This window comes from Nyctereutes procyonoides, unplaced genomic scaffold (genome assembly GCF_905146905.1).
Source record: "Nyctereutes procyonoides isolate TBG_1078 unplaced genomic scaffold, NYPRO_anot_genome, whole genome shotgun sequence".
Classification (NCBI taxonomy): domain Eukaryota; kingdom Metazoa; phylum Chordata; class Mammalia; order Carnivora; family Canidae; genus Nyctereutes; species Nyctereutes procyonoides.
The window spans coordinates 7,799,647-7,824,997 of NW_026575082.1; the positions used below are offsets into that span (position 1 = coordinate 7,799,647).

The 25,351-nt window shown below is 36.2% G+C and overlaps 2 protein-coding genes across 5 annotated transcripts in view; both read left to right on the top strand.

Annotated features, from left to right (window-relative positions):
• Window positions 1-25,351, top strand: part of LOC129514595 (rotatin) — a 144,807-nt gene that overhangs the window by 34,273 nt on the left and 85,183 nt on the right. For all 4 annotated transcript variants that reach the window (XM_055333317.1, XM_055333320.1, XM_055333318.1 and 1 more), the window contains 12 exons: window positions 2,488-2,614; window positions 4,893-5,018; window positions 5,541-5,657; window positions 6,436-6,575; window positions 9,150-9,321; window positions 10,890-10,989; window positions 13,700-13,788; window positions 14,163-14,280; window positions 20,275-20,371; window positions 20,981-21,049; window positions 23,668-23,856; window positions 24,717-24,956. In XM_055333317.1, the coding sequence (XP_055189292.1) occupies window positions 2,488-2,614; window positions 4,893-5,018; window positions 5,541-5,657; window positions 6,436-6,575; window positions 9,150-9,321; window positions 10,890-10,989; window positions 13,700-13,788; window positions 14,163-14,280; window positions 20,275-20,371; window positions 20,981-21,049; window positions 23,668-23,856; window positions 24,717-24,956 (1,584 nt within the window). The remainder of the gene's footprint in view (window positions 1-2,487; window positions 2,615-4,892; window positions 5,019-5,540; window positions 5,658-6,435; window positions 6,576-9,149; window positions 9,322-10,889; window positions 10,990-13,699; window positions 13,789-14,162; window positions 14,281-20,274; window positions 20,372-20,980; window positions 21,050-23,667; window positions 23,857-24,716; window positions 24,957-25,351) is intronic.
• On the top strand, window positions 16,811-17,229 carry LOC129514596 (60S acidic ribosomal protein P1-like). The gene has a single exon (XM_055333321.1). It carries the CDS (start codon window positions 16,826-16,828, stop codon window positions 17,168-17,170), a length of 345 nt encoding a protein of 114 aa, XP_055189296.1. The 5' UTR covers window positions 16,811-16,825; the 3' UTR covers window positions 17,171-17,229.

The window sequence follows — 25,351 nt, forward strand, 5'->3', positions numbered from 1 at the left end:
TGTTTTTTTTTTTAGTTAAAATTATTTTTACATATGTCTAACCTCTAAACTATACATATATAGCTACATTAAGGCAGTCAGCTATTTTATTCAAGGGTAAACTAAAAATGTCATGCCTGTAATCAAGATGAATTATCCCTGGATTTTTATCCATTTGTTTGGCATCCATCCAAACTAAGTAGTCAAGCATATTTGTTTATTTATTTACCTTTAAGGTTTTATTTATTTATTTTTTAAAAAATATTTTTATTTATTCATGAGAGGCACACACACACACACACGGGCAGAGACACAGGCAGAGGGAGAAGCAGGTTTCATGCAGGGAGCCTGATGTGGGACTCAATCCCGGGTCTCCAGGATCACGCCCTGGGCTGAAGGTAGCCTAAACCTCTGAGCCACCCAGGCTGCACTACCTTTAAGGCTTTAGTTAATAACTTAAATTGAGGATTTTTTTTTAATGTTTCATTGCTTCCTACCTTTTTCCCATATAGATTTTTAGAATGCATCATGCATCAGTTAATTTATTTTGAAGACATTGGGGACACCTGGGTTGCTCAGTTTGTTAATAAGCATCTGCCTTCGGTTTAGGACATAATCCTGGGGTACTGGACTGAACCCCATGTCGGACTCCCTGCTCACCAGGGAAGTCTAATTCTCTCCCTCCCTCCCCCTGCTTATGCTCACTTTCTCTCAAATAAATAAATAAATAAAATCTTTTTTTAAAGGAAATGTGTTCTTTTTTCTTTTTTTTTTAAAGATTTTATTTATTCATGAGAGAGAGAGAGAGAGAAAAAGAGAGGCAGAGACACAGGCAAAGGGAGAAGCAGTCTCCATGCAGGGAGCCTGACGTGGGACTCGATCCCAGGTCTCCAGGATCACACCTGGGGCTGAAGGTGGGGCTAAACCACTGAGCTACTGGGGCTGCTCATAAATAAAATTTTTTTTAAACCTTTTTTTTTAATACTTTTTTTAAAATTTTTTATTTATTTATGGTAGTCACACAGAGAGAGAGAGAGAGAGGCAGAGACCTAGGCAGAGGGAGAAGCAGGCTCCATGCACCGGGAGCCCGATGTGGGACTCGATCCCGGGTCTCCAGGATCGTGCCCTGGGCCAAAGGCAGGCGCTAAACCGCTGCGCCACCCAGGGATCCCCTCATAAATAAGATCTTTAAAAAATTTTTAAAAATATTTTGAAGATATTGGAGCAGATTCCCATTTAGAATTTAGTATCTTCATTGCTTTTGGAGAGAGTAGATGCCATGATGACAAATACTGATTAAATATGGGTTTTTATTGTTTATTTATTTATACCTCACATAGTTAATATCTCTGTGTATGGGGGTGGGGTGGAGTGGGGTGAGAACGTTTAAGATCTGTTCTCTTAACAAGTATCAAGAATATAATACAGTATTAACTATAGTCATCCTAGAGTACATTAGATCTCCAGAATTTTTACATTCGGAATAACTGAAACCTTGTGCGCTTTGACCAACATCTCCGCATTCCCTGTGTTCCTCACCACCTGGCTACCACCATTCTACTCTCTGCTTCTATGAGTTTGACTTTTTTAGATTTATATTTAGATATAAATGAGATTATGCAGTATATTTGTCTTTCTGTACCTGGCTTATCTTACTTGGCTTAATGTCCTCCTTGCTTCATCTATGTTGTTACAAATGATAGGATTTTCTTCTTTTTAAAGCTGAATAGTATTCCATTGTATATTCCAAATGTATATACTACATTTTCTTTATTTGTTCATCCATTGATGGACACTTGGTTGTTTCCGTATTGTGTTAACCCTTAAAACAATAGAGATTTGAATTGTGAGGATCCATTTATATTCTGTTTTTTTTTCAGTAAATATATATACAGTATTGTAAATGTATTTTCTTATCATTTTTAAAACTTTTTCCCCTCTAGCTTTATTGTAAGAATATAATATATGTGTAATGCATATAATATACAAATTATATGTTAATCGTCTATGTATGTTAGTGGAAGGGCTTCTGGTCAACAGTAGGCTATTAGTAGTTAACTTTTTGGGGCACCAAAAGTTATACATGGATTTTTAGCTGTGTGGAGGTCACTGCCCCTAACCCTGTGTTGTTCAAAGGTCAGCTGTATTCGCTAGTGTGAATAATACTGGGATGAACATGGGGAGGGTACTTTATAACCAGAAGTGGGATTGCTGGATCATAAAGTAGTTCTGGTTTTTATTTTGAGGAAACACCATTCTGTTTTCCATAATGGCTGTATCTGTTTGCATTCCAAATAGGGATTTTTAAAGACTTCTTTTGTACTTTTTAAGAGCATATTTTTTTCCATTGAGACAAGTAAGTGCTTGGGGTAAATATTAATAGTGGATTAGTAAGTAAGATCCCAGTTGGAGGAATTAGAGTAGGAAGAAACCCCTTCCACTATGCTCCTAAGTTTCTTTAGTAACTCACTTAACTTAGATGCCTTGGATGTTTTACCTTTTTACCAGCTGCAAATCTGCGCAGGCCAGTCCATTACTTCAAGGAGAAAGTCAGAAGGTGTTTCTGCGTATGTTATCTCACCCATTACTGCAAGTGAAAATTGAAACTTACAACTGCTGTCTGGAAATTACTAAGGTGGGTTATTTGTTTTTTTGTTTGTTTGGGGGAGAGCTAATAGTGGATTCTCTTATTTAATTAAAGTAAATTAAATTAGTTAATTTATTTAAATAGCATTTTATTTTTCAAGTAGGTTTCATACCCAGCATGGGGCTTGAACTCCTGACCCTGAGAGCAAGGATTCATGCTCTACCAACTGAACCAGCTCTACCAACTGGATTCTCTTATTAAAACTCTAAAATTAGTTGATATTTTACATGAGCTATAAGAATTATTACCATAAAAGTAAATGACAATTATTAGTGAACTTTAAGAAATTTTTGCTGTTAATTCCCTTAAGTAGCAAGTCTAGCTATTAAATTGCCTTACTAGAAGTTTTATTAAGAATTATATTTGTGTTGTGTTATTTAATGATAGAAGCACTATAAGAAAATGTTAATTTCTACCATGTATTCAAAAGTCATTTCTGGGGCGCCTGTGTGGCTCAGTTGGTTAAGCGTCTGCCTTCTGCTCAGGTCATGATCTCAGGGTCTTGGGATCGAGCCCCACTTTGGGCTCCCTGATCAACAGTCTACTTCCCCCTCTTCCCTCCCCTCCCTGCTCGTGCTTTCTCTCTCCCTCTCTAATAAAATCTTAAAAAAACAAAAGTCATTTCTATGCTCAGGAAAAGTTTTAGATTATTAGCCTTAAATTTTACAGTGTCAGATCTGTTTTCTTAGTAATATTTTTCTTTTGAAGAAAATATGTTTCTCTCTTTTTAAGTTATAAAATATTTCAATGTAGAATAGTATATAAGATATTAACTTTAAATATTAAAAAGAACATTGTACATAGGACAGTACTGAAAATATGTTTCTGTGTACTCTTGTATTTAACTTTCTTGTAAATGCTAACCAGATATAACAAATGTTTACATTTTGCCAGTTTTACTTTTGACTCTCTTTTTATCCCCAGAAATAAAAATATTAGTTGTAACTGAAGCTTCTTCCTTTTTCCCACTTCCTCCATCCACCAGGACAACCACTTTTATAAAGTTGTTTGTCCTTTCCATCTATGTGCTTTAAATATTTTTATTATATATGTATGCCTTTTTTTATGTATGTCTTTATATATAATATATACATTGTTTTTTCTGCTTAAAAAAGTATATAATTTCATACTGTACGTATGTTTTTTCTGCCTTAGGCCGAAAAAGGTGGACTCCTACTGGTTCATTCATTAATGCTCTTTAGTTTGAAATACTTTATATTGATAGAAATTTAGGTTCAGTCTCCTTTTTTCTGAAATAAGTTCGTCAGTATTTTCATTGACAGTCTGTAACTAATAGTACATGTATCTGAAAGTGCCTTCATTTTACTTTCCTCCTGAATGATAGTTGAGCAGGATGTGGATGTAGAACTTGAGGTCTGCTGCAATTTCCCTTTAGTACTCTGCCAAAGGTGGTTTGTTGTTCTTAGGCTTCTATCATTGTTGGAAAATTCTGCTAGCAGTTAGATTATAATTTCCTTGAATTTTTTTCTCCAGTTGCTTTTAAGACAGGAAAGTCCTTGTCACTGTGTTCTGCAGTTTCACTACAGGGTCTTTGTGTACATTTTTTATTTATCTTGTTTAGTACTCTTCAGCCGAAAGAATCCTGTCTACCTTCATTTTTGGATAATTCTTATTCACTACTGTTTTTCTTATCCTTGCTGTTCCCTCTGAGTAGAGATTTGTTAGGCCTTCTTATTTTATCCTTTGTGTCTTTTAAGTGCTCTTTCACATTTTCTGTATCTTTTGATTTGTTTGGATGGAATTCCTCAGTGCAGCCATTCAGTACACTAGTTCTTTCCTCATCTATTTCTGATTTGCTTTTAAAAATGTGGTAAAATACATGTAACACAAAATTTTCAATTTAGTCATTTTTAAGTGTACAGTTAAGTGTCATTAAGTACGTTGACACTATTGTGCAACCATTATCATTATCTTTCTCAAACCTCAGTAAGCAAAATGCAAACACCCTAGGATAGGTTTATTAAATGTTATTTTTTAATACCTATCATTATGAATAACTTCAAGAGATTATGATTGTCTCAGAAATTTGGTTATTTAATTTATCAAAACTCCACTTGTTGGCAGAAAGAAACATAACACATATGTCATGTAAACTCAGAGGTAAGAGAAATGTTTTTCATCTTCTACCAGGTAAAAGAAAAGTTTCAGTGAAGTGGAAAGTTAAATTGGAATTGAATTGTAAACAGAAGAAAGAGGAATCCTTTGGAAAAATCAGCAGCAATAATTTTTAAAAACTGTTTTACAGGAATGTTTAGGTGTCTATAACGTCACTAAACCTGTGTCTTCACTTTGTAACGGAATTCATTTTCTACTTCACCCGAAAGTTCTGTATGAAATCTCTGCATTTGGCATTCAAGAGCCCAAAAATGAGGTATGGCATGTTAAGAGTAAATGCAAAAGACAAGTGTAATTATTAGATACTCAGTTAAATCAAGATACTATTCTAATATAACTAGATCGTATGATGAGAAGCTAAAAAGAAACTTGCTTTGGATTTACGGTTTCAGTTGACATGTTATTTACATAAAAAGGAATGTTAAGGAAAATGTGAGAATCAAGATAAGAGCACATACTTGTTCTCCAAGAATTCAGAGGAAGTTGTTATGTTTTTCATGTAGGGTATGAACTGTACAGTATTATAGAAATCAGGTTACTTCATCAAGGGAATTTTTATTTAATGAAAAATGACAGCTTAAAGGTTAGAAAAAAGGAATGATTAGGGAGGAAGACTAGCTGAGAACAGAATGTAAGATGAAGCTATGGAATACGGGCATTTGAAGAAAGAGTTGTTGGTTAGAGCACTTTTCCAGATTTTAGACAATGTTACAGATACATAGGTGACTTTAGCAGGAGCCTCACTTTGTTGGATTGTGTGATCCGTGTTGTTGAACAGGTGAATGCTGCTGCCAAGGCCATTTTGCTGTATCTGCTGCAGGGACGATTGATGATGACAGCAGTGACCTGGAACAAGTTTATTGAGTCTCTCTGTCCTGTCATTCCTGTGCTGCAGGTATGCTGGGCGAGTCCCCGTTTCCCATACCATTTATCTTGGGTGAGTGTGATTGATTGAAACATGTGCAGACAGCAGAGCTGTCATGTGAGAGAAATGAGGAGAAGCCAAGAAGTTTCTGTGGATAAGGGGGCAGGGAGTGGGTGGCTGTCTTGTTTCTGGCAGAAGGTTAAACCAGGAGAGCTAATTTGTCTGCACTTTATGGATCTGGGTGGGAGGTTAAGAAGTGGGGTGCAGGCATTTGGCACTGACTGTGAAAAATAGAATTCAGCCTTATATAAAGGCTTTTAGGAAAAGCTAACAGTGCTTTTTAAGCAGGTGTTATGTAACTAAGCTGCCTTGTGAATTCCATCCATGGGTGTATGTGATCAGAGTGCTACTTTGATTAACAAGTTCTGGGAAACAGGCTTTTCCAGCCATGATTCTTGGTGATTAGGAGGAGTGAGGGGGAGTTCAGGGCACTGTCCTGCTTCCCTCTCTGTCATGTGGCCACAGTTCTGAAGATATGTGAGACCCTCATTTAGGGGAGGTGCCACTACCAGAATCTTGGAAAATGGAAAAAATTAGCAAGCATCAAGAGAGTTGGCATATTTTCCTGAAGTCCAATATTATTTTTTAAATACAACTTTATGTATATAGGATTCTTACCTCACATAGGTTATTTAGACAAGTGACTATTCACCTGAATTGAAAGAAATTTAGGAATTCTTATTTTCAAGTTAAAAAGTTCAGCAATATGTATAAACAAAGTAATTTCTCTTTTTCTGGAATCTTTTAGGGCTATGCTGACACAGAAGATCCTTTGGGTAACTCCATTCTCCTTCTGACGAAAGGGAATCCTGAGGCGGGCGAAGGGGCTCTCCCCTGTACCACCCGACTAAAGTCCATGCTGCGGCTCCTGTTTGTCAGGAAGCCATTGTAAGTACAGCAGGATCTGTTCTTCTCCATGTTCAAGATTAATGGGAGCATTCCAAGGAAGTATAGTAATTCTGTCATTCTTAAGTAGGGTAGAACTAAAGAAGGTAAGGGAAAACGACTCTTTATTGTTAGGCAGAGAGGAGACCAGTGCGTGAAGCTGAACAGACATGAGGATGAATCTGAGGTTGCTTTCCTGAAACCTTCATTGGCGGCCAGCCTTCATGCCTTCCGGTGGTGTTCGCTGGTGCTGTGGGCAGGTTATAGAGCCATGGGTATGAATTGAGTGGGTCTTCCTCTTTAGAAATTGTTAGCCTCCTTTTCTAAACATTTATTCTGAAAATTAAATGTTCATAAAAGTGTAATGGACCAGTTGACCATATACCAGAGTAAGTAGGAATTTTAATCTATTTAGTTTGTTCTCTTATTTGGAAAATTGGAAAAGTGTTCTTTTCTTGACCACTAGTGTATCATTTAAACTAAAAGAAAAGAAGAAGAAAAAAAAAAAAAGAAAAGAAGAAAAATATATTGCTTTTTTTTTACCTCTCTATCATTGCGACATGGATCTTCTCTGCTCTCTTTAGGTAACAGTTGTTAGATTTTCCTTCACTGAGAAGAGGAAAGCTTAGAGTCACGATGAGTAACCAGTGTTGAAGAACAAGAATCGGTTGCAAAGGCTAGGAGGAACAGATGTCCTTTTGACAATGAATAGCTTTGCTTTACTCAAACCTTACATCAGGATGATACAGTGGCTTATTTATAAATGCATGATCAGACTGAAAAATAAGGAAGTAGGTGGAAATAATCTAAAACATTAAGAGAATGGATAGGAAGAAGACCCAAGAGAAGAGACTATAGCTGTAGCGTAGAGAGTAAAGTTCGATAGAGAGTAAAGTGATGCAGGAAGCAGGGGTAGGTGGAGTTAAAATGTCTGTGCATCTCAGGAGTGGCCTCCATACAGTGGGGCTGTGTCTATTGATGTGCTAGCGTAGTACTCTTCACCCCCAGATTTGGTGATGTTATATAATAGAAGTGTATTTACTGTTCACAGTCTCCAGGTAAACAAAGACAAAAAATATGCTCACAACATTTTTTTGAAGGAAATAAATGGTGGGAATAACGGGACTCTGTTGCCTCGTGCTAAAGCTAAAGAAGTGCTGAATTTATATAGGAGATGCATAAATGTATGCTTTACATACTCTACTCTGGCCATCTTTCTGGGGGCTACAGCCCCAGAGTTTAGTATAGATGGCCTTGGCTTGGAATGAAAGGAGCAAAGGAAAAGCTTTATGTAGGTGTCTAGCTATTCTAACTAGAATAGGTAGAAGGAGTAAGTTTGTCTGACTTCTCACTCCATCTTGGAGTAAATATCAGTACTCTGAAGAATGATATCTATTACTAAAATCACTGTAAATTTCTGTTAGACTTGGCAAGTACTTACTGGATGTCAACTGTGTGCCTCAGAGCCACAATAGGCTGTGGGAACATAACAGCACTCAGCGTGGGCATGGCACTGCCCATATAGAATTGGACATGGAATTGGGAGGAGAAATTTTACCAGTTATCCTTTATTATTAATTATAGTAGAGCAAGATCAGTGTTGTGCTACTGGGACTTCAGGGTGACAGGACCACACAGAGCAAGTGACCCAGTCTTGGCTGTGGTAGGGAGGACTCCCTGAGTACACAGCTTTTAACTGTCATCTTGTAAGCAATACTTAAACCTGGAACTTGTATTATCACTTAAAATTTTCCTAGTTTTTTTATAGTTCAAGAACCTGTCAGAGTAGTGATTCCTACCTAGTTGTCTCACTGTCTCCCAACTCTAAGGTCCTTTGTCCACTTGGTGGTTTTTTGTTTTTCCATTTCATTGTCTAATGGGATGCAATATTTAATCTTTCCTTGTAATCCCCTACTTCTCGCTCAACTGACCTGAATCCTAATCCATTCCAGATAAAATAGAATTTTGATGGGAATCACAAGTATTTGCATTTTCTTATTTGAGAAGACTCTGTTTGACCCTTAATATAAGAACGTTCTCATACGTTGTGACATTACATTTTAGTTATTAATGTGATTACACTCCTGGAGGTTTGACCTAATGTTAGTTTGTGCCCTGATTGTGAGTCCATGATAATTTTTGATTTTGAATTAGATCACTAGACTTTGAGTCAAGAGTTATGGATGTAATTTGCAGATTGTGTTAATTTATTGCCATTGACTGTGATACCACAGACTATGAAGTTCATAGTCTCAGTGAGTCAGTCTCTTCATTTATAACTATTGATTATTCCTTATTTCTGATATTTATTTATAAATATAAAATTGAAAGAATAATTGTAGTTATACACTATTTTAATAGAAAAATAAAGTACCTTTGTTGTCAGTATAAGCATGGCAATTATCATGTTGATTTACGATAATGCTTTGTGATTATAGGCTTTTAAAATGTCTATATTTTAAATACAGTGTTGATATATTGTGTTAATATACAATAATGCTTTGTGATTATAAGCTTTTAAAATATGTCTATATTTGTATATTAAAAAATGTTGACTGAAACACTTTGTTTCTTTAGGGTCCGTTCACTAGCATTAAAGCTTTTAGCATGTCATCTCACAAGGGAAGAAGGGGCTGACACAAAGCGTCCTTTAATAGATGCCAGAATTCTCTCCAGAGTTACTAATTTATTTATTGTGAAAAAACCTATTGAACTCATGTTGGATGACAGAAGAGAACTGATTATTAGGGTGAGTATAACCTTTGGGTTTATCATTTCATGGTAACTTGATGCATTTGTATATCACCTATTTTATGTTACATTCTTCAGTTTGTATATGCATCTGAGAGGAAGAGAAGTTCTAACTTCTAGTGTGATTATTCATGGCTAGTTTGAAATTGTGTTCTGGCTTTGTCTAGCTTCTGGATACATTTATTTATTTAATAAGTATTTCTTGGGTGACTACTGTATGCCAGGCATTATATCCCTTTCATTTAATGTATACACTGGAAATGCAAATTAATTGAAAAGCATCTTCACAACATAAGGTTAATGTAGTGGAAAGAAATTCTGTGGTGACTCTTAAAAACAAGTATTTATTACTGGCATAAAAACAATTGGAAATTCACTTGTTCTTATGTTGGAAATAGCCTATGAGGAAAAAGGAGAAAGTTTCTATGACAGAAGTTATCAGCCTCTGTATTATGAAAGGCAAAAAATAATATAGGTGGCAAAGGTGGTTTCTCTTAAATGTTACGGTAGTTCTGGGATTTTGTTGTTAATCTCTTTTCTATATCTTTGTCTCCTTATATATACCTCCAGAGCTTAGTGTCCATTTGCTTATCTTTAGTCAGGGACAGTACCCAAATCATCTTGGGCCAATGCAGGATTAGATAAAGCTACTTGTTATCTTTATTGACTTATTCCTATGCTTTATAGCTTCTATTGAGACTTCAAGTCTACAGTCTGTCAGTTTTCACTGAAGTTTAGACCAGACGGCCCCAGGTGATACGACGGATTTTTTAAATGGGAAAGCACATTCAGTGTTCTTCTAAGTGTTCAGGGCCATGTGATAGCCCTAGCAGCAGGATTGGAGAACCTTCCCCTGACTACACTCAGGTCCTGCTGGGGACGCCCTGAGTGCTGACCACTGCTAGTTGTTCCTGTGCCCATGTGTGATGTGGAGGAAGGTGGGGAATATGGGGTCCTAGCACTGTCTTTGGGAGTCCGTGTTAGGGCCAGAAGATAGCAGTAGGCGGAGTAAAGGAGTGTCTGCCCTTTTCTATTTCCCCTTCACTATTGGGTTTGCCATCTCAGACCCTGCCCTGGAATGAAGTGACAGTTAGGGAGTGGGAGTGGCTGTGTTGGAGTGCTGGGCAGCAAGTCCTAGATAGCCATGGGTTTGAAGGCCTCTAGAAGGGAAGAGAGTCAGAGGCCAGGGAATTCTAACTCATGTCTTCTGGAGGCCATGGACAAATCTGGAGTCACACTTCTAGGGTCTCTATTCTCAAATTACTACCTGCAGAGATGTTATATGGCTTAGATGTTTTCTGTGAAGTTCTTAAGGTGCTAATGGGTTATGAATGACTTTCTGGCAAAAATGTACCTTAAAAAGAAAGGCTTATTTGATATGATGGCTTTTTGTTTTAGATTCTAAGTTTTCCCTGATATAGTACATCATTGCTGTAAATTTGCATGTAAATATATCACTTAAGTAAGTGGGCTTTGGAGCTTTTGTATGGTATGAATCATAAAATTTTATTGGACAATTGGAAATAGATGAAAACAATTCCTTTTTTTTTTCTTTCTGGTTTTCAGTTGGAGACTGTTGAAAAGGTTTATAAAATCTTTACCTCAGATGATATTGATCTTGTTTTGAGAAAGTCAGCCGCAGAACAGTTAGCTGTGATTATGCAAGGTAATGTCTCTTAAGGAAAATGATTGCTGTACTGCTGATAATTGAATTTTAGATAGCTATATACAGTGGTATTGAGGGTTGCAAACTGCAGTTTTAGGGGCCAGATACAGGCTATAGCCTGGTTTGTTTTGTTTTTCGTGGCCCTTTAGAATGGTTTTAACATTTTTATTTTTTTTTAAGACTTTTTATTTATTTATTTGAGAGAGGAAGAGTACACGTGGGGTGGCGGGGCAGAGAGAGAGGGAGAAGCAGACTCCCCACTGAGCATACAGACAGATGCAGGGCTCTATTCCCAGATCCTGGGATCATGACCTGAGCCAAAGGCAGATGCTTAGCCAATTAACTGAGCTACCCAGGTGCCCTGGTTTTAACATTTTAAAATAATTATTTAAAAAAAGAAACATAAAGAATATGTGACAAAGGCAATTTTTACCAGCCAAATCTGCTGTATTTTCTATCTAGTTCTTTTCAGAAAAAGTTTGCTGACCCCTCTTGGCCGAGATTACCATTATTTAACCTGTAGAATATCATTTGATAGAATTATCTAGAATATTGATAGAATTCTAACAGTGAATTGGATGTTCTTTCTTAATTTACATAATACATGTTTTGTTATGGGTACATAACATGGGTACATGTTTTGGGTACATAAATCAAACACTACTTTGTGGGTAGATAAAATAAAAATAGTGCATTCTGACCATGTATTTTTTTTTAAAGGTTTATTTAAAAAGCAACAACTAGTAAAATAGATTGTTAACTTTATTTGTAGTGTTGTTATTACATAGGCTTCCATTCCTTGGATTAGTTTTTTTATTTTTCCCCATGTGTGCTTTATGTAACTTATCTTTAATGTTTGAGAGAAATGATAATTTTGCACTTACATGAAAAGATTCTAACTTGGAACATGGGATGTACTTAATGTTCCTGTGTGACATTAGTGGAATCTGAAATAAGAAGAGTAATGTGAAAAAGCATATCCAACATATTTGTGGCTTTAATAATGATACAGACTCAGAAAATAAGGCTCTAGAAAATGTGGATAGCTTTGTTAAGAAGATCATAAAACGCTTTTAGGGAGTATTCTTCTATTATTGTTAACATGACAAAAATAAAGCTTGTAATTTTGGTGTACACTTGTTGGCAGGTAGTGGAAACTTTTTTTTTTTAACTGGCTACCAAAGGTAGTTCTAATAATAGCTACTAATTTAGTATCAGTATGTGTATTGGTATGTTTTCCATTGTGTGTGTGTGTGTGTGTGTGTGTGTGTGTGTGTGTAGGGAGAGTTATAGGAGAGAATAAGTTAAGAAAATTGTGAGATATTAAATACTTGTGACTGGTCTATAAGCACCTAGAGATGTTATTGCTAGTAATATCTCTAGTGTGTGTGTGTGTGTGTGTGTGTGTGTGTGTATGTATGCACATATGTCTTACTATATTTGGGTGGCACTACTAGAATACCCCAGACTGTATAGCTTATAAACAACAGAAATTTACTTCTTACGGTTCTGGAGGCTAGAAGTCCAAGATCAAGGTGCCCACAGATTCAGTGTCGAGTGAGAGCCTGCTTCCTGCTTCTTGGTTCATAGATAGCCATCTTTTCTGTGTATTCTTATAGGGAGAAGAGGCCTCTTTTTTTTTTTTTTAAAGATTTTATTTATTTATTCATGAGAGACACACAGAGAGAGAAAGAGAGGCAGATACACAGGCAGAGGGAGAAGCAGGCTCCATGCAGGGAGCCCGAATGCGGGACTTGATCCGGGGTCTCCAGGATCAGGCCCTGGACTGAAGGCAGTGCTACACCACTGGGCTACCAAGGCTGCCTGAGGCCTCTTTTATAAGGACACTAATCCCATTCTTCAGGGCTCTACCATCGTGGCCTAATCGCTTCTTAAGGGCTCCACCTCCTGATCTCACTGGAGATTAGGTTTCCCCATATGAATTTTGGGGGAACATAAACAATCCGTAACGGTGAATAAACACACACACACACACACACACACAGTCACACATATATGCTTACTTTAAAAGTTCATACTTTTCAGAAAATATAGAGTATGTTATAATCCTTTACTCTCATATTTGCTATTGACAGTTTTGAGGTTAGAAATCTAAACTTTTTTTAATGTATGTATTTATGTATGCATGTATGTATGTGTGTAAGCTCAGCACTCAGTGTGTGGCTCAAACTTACAACGCCAAGATCAAGAGTCACATGCTCTACTACCTGAGCCAACCAGCTGCCCCTGAGATCTGAGTTTCTGTTAATAGAAAAATGACCACGTTGCAAGCTATTAACATTACTTGTAGAGAATTTTAGACATTTTGAGGTGATGGATTTGAAAAGGAAAGAATTGTCGATGAAACAATATAAAGAAAATAACTTATGTACAAATAAAAGGATTCATTTATATACTTAAAATTTTAGTAGTTTTCAGGGTCTGAACCAGTTGATTTAATTATTCTTTTTTAAATAGCTTTTATGTTTTACATTGTAGAAATAATTAAGATGTGCTTGTTACTTAAAAGTTTTCCTATAGTTTAGATGTGTATAAAGTAAAAGTTTAAAGTTTCTTCTCTAATTTCAACACCGGATGTAACTACTTAAAACTTTTTGAGTTGTGAATACCTGCTCTGAAATTTTAAAACTTCAGAAAATATTCTTTAAGTGACTTCTGTTTTTTGTGTTTTTTTTTTTTTTGTCAACAGATATTAAAATGCATGCTGTGGTGAAAAAGTTACACTTAGTTGACACGATAATTGAGTATCTAAATGAATGTGTAGGTCAGGATGGTGAGGTAAGATTAATAGTGTACCTAGACATTTTTACAGACTGGTATTTTTATTAATCAGATCTGAAACTGAATTCAGCTGAATTTAGGTAAGTGCTTGGAGATTAAAACCTGATTAATACCAAGTACATTGTTTATTTTTTTTATTTCTAAGAGTAGGGTCTCTCTAAAGGAAAACCAATCTTAGATTTTTTTAGGATATGTAAGCAGAAGTATATACAAAGCTTATTTTCAGCGGAAAATAATTCTTAATTTGCATTTTTGTTTTAGACAATTTTGATAAAAAACCATAACATTTAGAAAAAGTTACTATTATAGTTTATTTTGTTTCCCCTTAGAATTGATGATTGTACAATAACTGTGTTTTCCCTCCTGGCCAGCTCATAGAATGTTTGATTCTGCCAAGCCTCACACTCTTCAGGAAAGTTCTTTGTGCGGACCCGGTCATGCGCATGGCCCTCTCACAGCAGGCTTCTCTTTTGACCCTGTTATTCAGAGGTGAATAAAATTCTGCTAATAATAATAAGTCAGCTTTAAGGGTTATGCTTTAACTGTAGGTAACATTTACTTTCCATTTGACTAACAGAATAACAAAGTTTTTTAGTGACTATGCTGCTAAAAATATCCATTACAACGGATAATGTTTCTTTTGTGGAAATTACCTTGTAATCCTGTTACTGAGGAGGCCTCAGAGCTGAGAAAGGATGATCATTCTGTTCTTTGCACAGTTGATGTGGCTTTCATTTGGTGCTCAATTACCTATTATTATCTATGAAGAGAGCAGGCTGCAGCCACTGCCATTGCTGCCTACTCTTCCAAATCCATTTCCGCAGTCTTAGTTGGCTTGTGTCTTTGCATCCTGACCTCTGGCATGGTGTCTGAGTATGTCATCAGACTGATAGTAGGAGGGTACACCCTTTTTATGTGGAGTGGGAGCTAGACCATCCTGAATGACTGAGCATTAGTTTATTATAAAGTGTGATTTTTTTTTTAAACCCATTTCAATTTGGTTGTAGCTTACTAATGTGTTTATGTAGAAAAATTCCATGTAGTTTTTTTCTCTTTTTCTTCCTTCTGACTGTTCTCAGTAGAGAGCTTGGTAACATTTTGTGCTATTTTCTTTCTTAGAGATTTAGGCCACTACTATTAAATAATCCTACAATATGCATCTTGATCAAATTCTCAATATGCTTAACCTTGTTAATTATCTTAAGTGAGATTTATGTTCAAAATATTATTAGAATATAGATTAGAATATAGTAATTTTATTTTAGCATTTTCTTCCTATGTCTTCTGCTTGCTAAGTGAAGAGGACAGTGTATTTAATATAAGCATTGATACAAGTCCAAACCAGGTGAAGTTCTAAACAGACTCAGTGTGTCCAGGCTTGTACATCTTGAATAGTGTATAACATTTTTACAGTTTTTAATAGATTGATCTAGAAGAGTAGTACCTGTGGATCTTACGTTTTCTTTAGTCCTGTTAATTATCTTCCTAATAACCTCATTCAGAAGTTAGTCCCTAGTTTGCCTTTTCTTTTTTTTTAAATTCTTATTTTTATAATTTTTTATTTTTATTTTTTATTTTTATAATTTTAAGTTATTTCTTATTTTGATTTAAATTATTCAAGCATTCATGAGCATATTACTAGATTCAAAGGTACTTTCTAAGGCAGCATCATATGTACCCTGTTAGTATTAACAATTTTTCTATTTTGTTGATGTTTGTGAGAACTATTTCAATGAGTCTGAAAGTGAATTATAACATTTTTTATTAATGGATTTAGTTTCAGGGTAAAGTTAGTGTTTTTTTTTTTTTTTTTTTTTTTAAGATTTACTTATTTTAGAGTGCATGCATGTGCAAGAGTGAGGTGGGGGCAGGTCAGAGGGAGAGAGAGAGACTCTTGAGCAAACTTCCTGCTGAGCCCAGAGCCCCACTCAGGGCTCTATCCCACAACCCTGAGATCATGATCAGAGCCGATATCAAGAGTCAGTTACTTAACTGACTGAGTCACCCAGGCACCACAGCAAAATTAGTTTTTTTAAATCAAGTACTCAGCTAGGAAATTCATTCCTCAGCAAATGTTTATTGAGTACATGCTATGTGCTAGGCCCTTGGGATACACCGATCAGTTTGGTAAATGACATCTTGAAGCTGACAGTATAGTTGGAGACTTTGACAAATACACAATACAGCATAAAACTCTCTATAATAGTGGAATTCCTGGTGCCAGAGGGAAGTGTTCCTGAACAGATTGGGTGGTGAGAAAACATGAGAGAATGCTTCCAGGACATTTGGATCCAAGCTGGAACTTCAGAAATGAATAGGAGTTCAGTGAGAGAGGGTTGCTTTCTGGATGGAGCCATGGTTATGTTGAGAGAGAATGTATCTTTGAAATGGTGGTTGGTTAGGAATGACGGGATTTTGGGGCCTTCTGGGGTGAGAGGAAGATGATGAGGTGACACATGGAGAGCAGTTCATGCAGGGTCTGGTAGATCCCAGGAAACAGCACTGAGAAGTCATTTAAGATCCTTAAACTGAGGGGGTATCTGTTTCAGAAAGATTATTCTATCTACAGCATGGAGAGTAGACCACAGGGGAATAATAACTAAATAATCTACCAGATACACTTCTTTTATTTATTTATTTTTAAAGATTTTATTTATTTATTCATGAGAGACACAGAGAGAGAGAGAGAGGCAGAGACACAGGCAGAGGGAGAAGCAGGCTCCATGCAGGGAGCCTGACATGGGACTCGGTCCCGGGTCTCCGGGATCAGGCCCTGGGCTGAAGGCGGCACTAAACTGCTGAGCCACCTGGGCTGCACGATAACACTGCTTTTAATTATAAATCTTATATCATGACAGAATCCAACCCATGACAGAATTGCATGGTGAGAACTTAACTTAAAACTACCTCACACCAGCTCCTTTCCTCAGCTGCCGCTAAGGTGCTCGGTCCTTCCGAGGAAGCCAAGGCCGCATTGGGGTGAGGCCCTCACTTCAGCTGGCGAATAGCACCATGCTCTGCACGCACCCTCGCCATGGCCTCCGTCTCGGAGCTCACCTGCATCTACTCGGCCCTCATCCTGCACGACGATGAGGTGACGGTCACGGAGGATAAGATCAATGCCCTCATTAAAGCAGCGGGTGTGAATGTTGAGCCTTTCTGGCCGGGTTTGTTTGCAAAGGCCCTGGCCAACGTGAACATTGGGAGCCTCATCTGCAATGTAGGAGCTGGTGGACCTGTGCCAGCAGCTGGCGCTGCGCCAGCAGGAGGTCCTGCTCCTTCCACCGCTGCTGCCCCAGCTGAGGAGAAAAAAGTGGAAGCCAAGAAAGAAGAATCTGAGGAGTCTGATGATGACATGGGCTTTGGTCTCTTTGACTAAACTTTTATAAGCTGCTCAATAAAAGGCTGAACTCCTAAAAAAAAAAAAAAAAAAAACAAAAAAAACAAAACAAAAAAAAACTAACACCAGTGAGAATGGGGAAAATTAACAAGGCAGGAAACCACAAATGTTGGAGAGGATGTGGAGAAAGGGGGAACCCTCTTGCACTGTTGGTGGGAATGTGAACTGGTGCAGCCACTCTGGAAAACTGTGTGGAGGTCCCTCAGAGAGTTAAAAAATAGACCTGTCCTACGACCCAGCAATTGCACTGTTGGGGATTTACCCCAAAGATTCAGATGCAATGAAACGCCAAGACATCTGCACCCCGATGTTTCTAGCAGTCATGTCCACAATAGCCAAACTGTGGAAGGAGCCTCGGTGTCCATCGAAAGATGACTGGATAAAGAAGATGTGGTTTATGTATACAATGGAATATTCCTCAGCCATTAGAAATGACAAATACCCAACATTTGCTTCGACATGGATGGAACTGGAGGGTATTATGCTGAGTGAAATAAGTCAATCAGAGAAGGACAAACATTATATGGTCTCATTCATTTGAGGAATATAAAATATAGTGAAAGGGAATAAAGGGGAAAGGAGAAAAAAATGAGTGGGAAATACCAGAAAGGGAGACAACATGAGAGACTCCTAACTCTGGGAAAGGAACTAGGGGTGGTAGAAGGGGAGGTGGGTGGGGGGTGGTGGTGACTGGGTGATCGTCACTGAGGGGGGGCACTTGATGGGATGAGCACTGGGTGTTATTCTATGTTGGCAAATTGAACACCAATAAAAAAATAAATTTAATATAAAAAATATAATATAATATAAATAAAAATATAATATAAAAAAAACTCACTACGCCATCTTACAGTGAGGAAATTGAGATCTAGAGAGATTTATCGACTTGGCCAAGGTCATAACCAGATAATGGTGGAGGCAAGAAAAGAACCCAAATTTTCTTACCTATGTTGATTTGTTTTTGTTTTAAATAATTACAGAATTTCTACATCCTTATTGTAAAAATTCAAACAGTATGGAATGATATGAAGTAAAACATCAGCAGTTTTTAAAATTTTCTTTTCTTTCTCAGTTTCCCCAAAGAAGAATGTACTAGGTATATTTTGTCAAAAATCATTTGGAATGATCTTTTCTTTACACCCATGTTGTATTTTTTATGCTGTATATTTGTTGGTGTTGCTTTTTCCAACTGAAAATGTATTTTAAATATCTTTCCATGTTATTACATGTGAATCTGTTTTCTTAAAAAACACAAAACCAAGAAACCAAGAAACTATTACATAGTGTTTCAGAGTTTCAGTTTGTCATATTAATATTTCTTTCAGAATTTTAACGGTAATAGTAATCATGTTTTATGATCTTGTGCATACTCTGTAATTAGAATTGCTGGGTCAAAGAAATTTTATAGGATATGGTTCAGTTCATCTCTGCATCATTCCCAACAGTGATTTTTTAAAATGCTTATTTTCCTCATAACCTTGCTAACACTGAATATGACTCACTCATTCATTCATTCAAGATTTTATTTATTTATTTGAGAGACAGGGAGAGAGACAGAGATACCGAGAGAGTGCATAAGCAGGGGAAGAAAGGAAGAAGCAGACTCCCCACTGAGCAGGGAACCCCCACATGGGGCTCCATTCCAGGACCCTAGGTCTGTGACCTGAGCCGAAGGCAGATGTTTAACTGACTGAGCCACCCAGGTGCCCCCGAATAAGTCTCATTTAAAAAATTTCTTTAATATTATTGGTAAAAATAATATCTCACTATTATTTTCTATTTTTTAAACATTTTAATGGAGGTGATTATCTTTTCATGTATTTATTCAAATTTCTTATAATTGCCTATTTTCTGTTGCATTTAATTTCTTTTTAGTGACTTGTAGAGTTTATATGCTCGATTTTATGTTAAGATTTTCTTTGCCTATCATTAGCCTTAAGTATTTTATGGAAGTATATAAAGCTTTTCTATTATAGCAACTGAGCTTTTCATCATGCTCTAAAAGGAGGGCCTTCTCCAATTCTGAATTTAAAATTCTAAAAAGACTTCTTTCTCTTAACACATTTATAGTGTTTAAAAAATTTAGATCTTTATGTAGAATTGATTTTGATAGTGTAAGGTAGGTATCTAAATCTATTTTTTTCATATTGTAGGCAATTATATTACAATAATTATGTATTTGGAAATGTGGTAGTTCATCCTATCCCCACTGATATAAAGTGTCTATAAAAATTAAATTCTTACATGTATTTCTGTTTCTTTTTAGTTCATTACTACTTTCAATCATGTCACTTATCAATTAGGTTGTTATTATCCTTTTCTTATAGTTAGGAAAATTAACTTCTTTTGAAATTAATTTCTTGTTGCTGCTTTCCTGGACTTACTGACTCTGTATTATGCTAGTATTCCTGTGTGATTGGTACCACCACAATACCTTTTTGGTTAGAATTTCATAGTTGTCGAGCACTGAGAAGTCATAGCATTGGGAGTGCTGCAGAGGTGGAAACTAAGGCTTATTAATGCTGCAGTATTTGATCAGGCCATTTCACTAGTAGTATGTGATGGTGCTAGCTTTAGTCTTGTTAGTTCAGAGCAGTTTCTTTTTCCATTATCTTGTAATAAATAAGATACACGAATTAAAACAACACCAACACAATCACAGTGTGTTGAAGTCAAACCCGAGTTCTATGACTATATGTTTATAGGAAAGGGCAGATGATAACTAAGGTGATCTCTGAATGAGTGGACTTTAGTTGGAGTAAAGGATTTGGCAAACCTACTAGAAGCTGCGTTAGTTTGCTTCTTTGAGAAACTGAAAGTACACAGTATCTAGTGAGTGGATGTGCAGGTGTGTTTCCTGGACCATCAGGCTGTGGGATTCACAGACTCCAGCCCAAACCTGCTGAAACAGAAGCTCTGTTTTAACAAACCTCTAGATCCACATATGTCAGTGTATGTGGGTTCATGTTGCAGTTTTCTGAGAATGACATCTCTTCCCTTTGAGTTAAGATATTTTAAATTTGAAGTTCATTTTTCTAGAGGTAAAGATATTTCATGAAGTTATACTTCTTTTTATTTCTTAGTTTCCTTAATATTTCATGAAAATTGTGCTGTCGTGACTGAAGTCGGAGCATTATTTTGTCTTCTGTTATTTGATGAAGTATCGAGAATGGATATGTGGTGAGCTATAAGAATTTTAAAACTTTTTTACTTTTAATTAAGGTTTCTGATGCAATCTTAGAGCAATGCATGGAAATTTCTGAATTATGAAGCCTATGTTTTCCATTTTGATTTAAGTCAAAAAGCCTATTGGCTCAAAAAGTCCCCTGAACTTTTAATTTGAACATTACTAAGCATAAAATTAAAAAGTTATTGCAGCAGTTTTTGTCATTAATACTCTTTTTTAGTATATATTCTCAATATCATGTTTTTTTTTTCTTTAATAGTTTATTAGAAAATTTGGGGAAGTTGTTTAGGTTGGTAATATGTGATTAGCACTCCACTTGAGCAGGATCGAGTGGGAGGAGGACAGATTCACCTGCCAGTACAGTGCCCACATTCTATGAATCATTATTATATGAATTTCCTAAGCGCTAATTTACTCTTTAGAAGTAAATCTAGGTGGTAGGAAACATGTTGTAACTATACAAATGATAGAGCCAATTGCAACTCTTGTTTGGAGATTCAGTCAAGGAGCAAATTGTATTTGTTAGATAAAACCATGATTTATTCATTTTTTTTCTTTCCTTTTGTGTGTGTATGTGTGTGTTTTTTTTTTTAATGAAATAGGTCTGTTAATCCTTCCAATAAACCTTCTTCACCATCAGTCTTCAGTTTGCCTGTTTCAGTTTTTAGAAGGTAAATGATTTATTGTTTTGATTTTTTTTTTTGAAGGGAAAATGTTACAGGAAGAGAAATCAAAATCTATAAGTTTCACAATTTTTATCTGGCATTTAAATCACATGACATGTAGTGCTTCAGTGTTTCCTCACGGTGGTGAGCTCAGTAAGCGCATGTCCCCATTACTAACTTTCCATCTGAATGTGGTTCAGATGTACAGAAACTCTCCAGCCTAGATTCAGCAGTTGTTAACACGTGGGCTTAATTGCTTTTTCTCTCTTTCTCTCAGTATATTTATTTATCTGTATGTAATTTTTCTCTGATGCGTTTGAAAATAAGTTTCAGACATAATTTTACTTACCTCCTAATTATTGTAGCATGTACCTCCTTAAACTAAGGACATTTTTCTGTATACCACTGTACCATGCATGATCACATCTAAGAAAATTAAAAATAATTCTGTAACATGATCTAATTTCTTCAATTATATCCAAAATAGTAATTACTTCTAGGAGAATCGCTTCTTGGCCTTTTGGCTAAGATCAAGTGTACCTCTAGGAGGAGAGCAAAAAAAAGTAATAGACAAGAAAAGGGAACAAAGAAATTTTCTGAAGGGATGGAAATGTTCTGTATTTTATTCTGAGTGATGGTCATACAAATGAATCCAAATGGAAAAATTCATCAGGCTGTATATGTAAACTAAAAATCTTTGTATTCTAAAGATAAGTAAATTATGTCTTAATAAAACTATGATTAATTTAAAAATAACATTTCATAATTTGGTAAATCTTATTACATGTACTGTAATCATTTTCCTGGCTATATAATATTCTGTTGTTGAATTTATTTACCACAATTTATTTGTTCTCCAGTCAAAAGGTATTGGTTTGATTCTGGGTTTTTGTTCCTGTATCCACCCCTGTAAACAAGCATATGCATGTTTCCTGGTATAGTGTGTAAGAGTTCCTTTTAAATATATTGTTCAGAGTGAACTTCCTTGTTTGTAGATATCACCTACTCTTCATAGTCTCTAGATTTGGGTAAGTAATCAAAGTCGCGCTTGCAGTAGGCCTTGCTTGGAATGAGATTGCACGTGAGGTTGCTGGGAGCTGTCTTGGCTTAGAAGACTCACGTGCTGATAGGAAATATCTTCTTTACTATGCCATAGGCATAGTTTCCAGGACCCCACAAGACACGGCGCTTGCAAGATTCACAGCACTCAGGGTTGCTCAGAACTGTGGCTTCCTGATGTGTATTTACCATTTATTCCCAGATATGGGAGTCATTTTTACCATAAGCAAAAAAGACAGCTTAGTAATATTGTTGACATTCCATATCTATTGGTTGTCCTGGGGACGGGGCCAGAATTAGCGCAAGATAAAATTTGTCCGTAGAGAAGAAGAAAGGTTTTGTTATTCCTTTACTCATAGTAATGTTGTCATTTTAAAAATCGTCCATCTGGTGGACATATAGTGGTTTTTCAAACTGGTTGTGATGTATTGCCTTGTGCTTTTTATTCCTTTTTTCCTTCTTTTTCTTTAGTCTTAATGTGCAGTTCATTTTCTAACTTACTAAAAAATCCCCATTGATTGCCTTGCCTTTTTTTTGTTGTTGTTGTTCAGTTCAAGTCCTTTCAAGTGGGCTCTGTGTCCTTTTGTCAAGGTGCCATGAGTCTATTACTATTTTCTTGTGTTCTAGCACAAAGAAACATCCAAGAATCACCTTTTGTTTCCCTCTTGAGACCTCGTGTTAGCCATTTATCTAAGGATTCTTGATAACTTTTGTAGAAAATTTCAATTTTAAAAAGTATTTTTTTAAAACTATTCAGCCTGATTTACATGTAGAACCCTTCCTTAGCTTATTGAGACACAAGAAATGAAAAAGCACAGTAAAGTTCCCCTGAGAAATCTTACCCAGTTGTATTTATCTAATATTAGTCACAATATGTGAATTAGGGATTTAGGTTTTTTTTTTTAGCAAAATTATTTTTTAACATTTGAACATGCTAGACATTACTGTCCTGTTAAACACTATTAAATTAACTTGGAATGGTTTAAGAGCTGTTGCTGTTGTATCTCTTCTCAGATCTAAAAATATTTCTGGGTCTTTGTGGTGACACATAGTGGTTGAATTTATTGATGATGCAATAAACTGTGCTCAAGTGACGATATTAAGTTGTGATTTTGACACTTAGTGATTCCTGTGAACCTAAGGCAGTTTATTTAGCCTCCTTAAGGCTCATTTTGATCATCTGTAAAATAGGTATCAGTGCCATGCATGTAACTGAACAAATGATAGATAATTCATGTTCTACCTGAAACCTTTTATGTGTGGCTCACTGTCGCCACAGGCCTTGACTTGAAGGGGGCATTAGCCATCTCTGCTAACAACTCTAATACAACACAGGTTAAGGAAGTCTTCAGGCAAGACTTTAAAAAGTGTTTTTAGGAGTTCAGAGGATGGCAAAAGAGTAAATGAAATACTATATACAGCATGATAACTGTTCAAAATAGAGGCTGTGAGAGTGATCTCTATGTTCTTGTGAGGAATAGAACTAGGCCTCATTTGTAGCTCATCCGTTTTAGTAGTGTTTAAGAATTTTGAAGTTCATAATTACTTGTATGTATTTTCTTTAGGTATCATCTACCAGTGCGTATAGTTGGCCACCATGCTGTGAGTCCTTACTCGATAGTTTTGCCATTATCCACTGATTGTTTGGCCTTGAAACCAGTCTCAGACATGCTGAGAATAGCTTGGAACTTGTCCTGGTATCATGGGAGTGAGAATCTGTTGAAGCAAATGAATTCCGAATCTAAAATCCAAGAGTAAGCTGTTATGTTTAATTGAAAAAGAGTTCATATTTAGTGAATTATAAGTAGCTAGCTAGGTTTTATTTTCTCTTTAGGTCAAGTGGCTTTTTTACTTTTTATCATCTGATTTTGTTTTTCCATTGAAGATTACAATTTTTACTTTGTTTTAAAGATTACATGTGTTCATTACTTTTTAGGAACCATCACATAAGGAAATTTAAAAAGCATGTGCTCTGTGTTGTTTTAGAGATTGTATGAAGTTTGGTTAGCTGTTATTTTTTAAATTTTTATTTATTTTTCAGAGAGAGAGGGAGAATGTGTGCACACACATGAGCTGGGGGAAGGGAGGCTGATGAGAGGTGGGGAGGCACAGAGGGAGAGGCAGAGAGAGAATCCACACCCAGCACAGAGCCTGACACTGAGCCTCAGTCTTCCCCACTCTGAGATCATGAACTGAGCTGAAACCAAGAGTCACTCAATCAACTAAGCCATCCAGGTGCCCCAAATTTGGTTAGTTAATAGATATAAATCTCTAGGAATGTAGTCTGAATTAGAGTTCAGTAAGGATATGTATAAATGTTGTTTTCATTACTGTGGTGATGATGAAGATTACTTTGGAATATCCGAATATTCTGATCTGTCATCACTTTCTTGTTTAAATGAAAATTATATTTTTGTAAGCAGGAAAATGTCAATACAAACACTTAGGATGCTAATGTAAAAAACTCTAACATTGACAGATATATACCAGATTTTCTTTTGGCCCAGATTTAAAATGAGGATGAAATAGAATTTTTTTAGAGTTTATAATAAACATAAATGTGAGCTTTTATTTAAATAGCTTTGTTGCTCTTCCTTTGTTTCTTTTTGTTTAGATTTTCAGATACATTGCAGTTATCCACAGAGGACACCCTCGCTCTGAAGATGACACATACAGCTAGTGGACTGAAGGATTGTCTCCATTCCATTGTCGAGGCTGCAGCCCACAGGGAAGTGAGGGCTGCTGTCACAAGAATGAGTTTTTATCTTCTGAATGACAGACTGTCTTTAAAGGGTGGCGCTGGCCCATGTGGGGTTACCTTGAAGTCCTTGTCGTGGCATACCACACTAAACAGGTCAGTATATACGCTCAAGACTGCCAGTTTCAAAGACCAGGATTGAATTGTATTTGGGTTTATCGCCACATCTTTGAAGATAAGAGCATGTATTCTTTATGTTGCTATCATTAGAGAAAGTTTTTTTTCAGTGTGGAAAACTGGAATTTTTTTAACGTGTAGTAAGTAATAATGGTAAAAGAGAAAAATTTTCTTAATCCCTGCATTTTGGAATTAATAATGAATTATACAGTTTTTATATTATCATAGAAAATTTTATTTTGCTATCTCACAAAAGTAGATAATTAGGATATGATGTGGCTGAACAAAATGAATGTTTTTTCCCTATCCACATTTTAAAGGAGTCCAGACATCAGTGGAGTGGCTGATGGGTTTGGTATACCTGCGGTGGGCTG

Bases quoted from the DNA above. Each gene is read 5' to 3' on its own strand.
- LOC129514596 (XM_055333321.1), top strand. From the start codon at position 16,826: ATGGCCTCCGTCTCGGAGCTCACCTGCATCTACTCGGCCCTCATCCTG.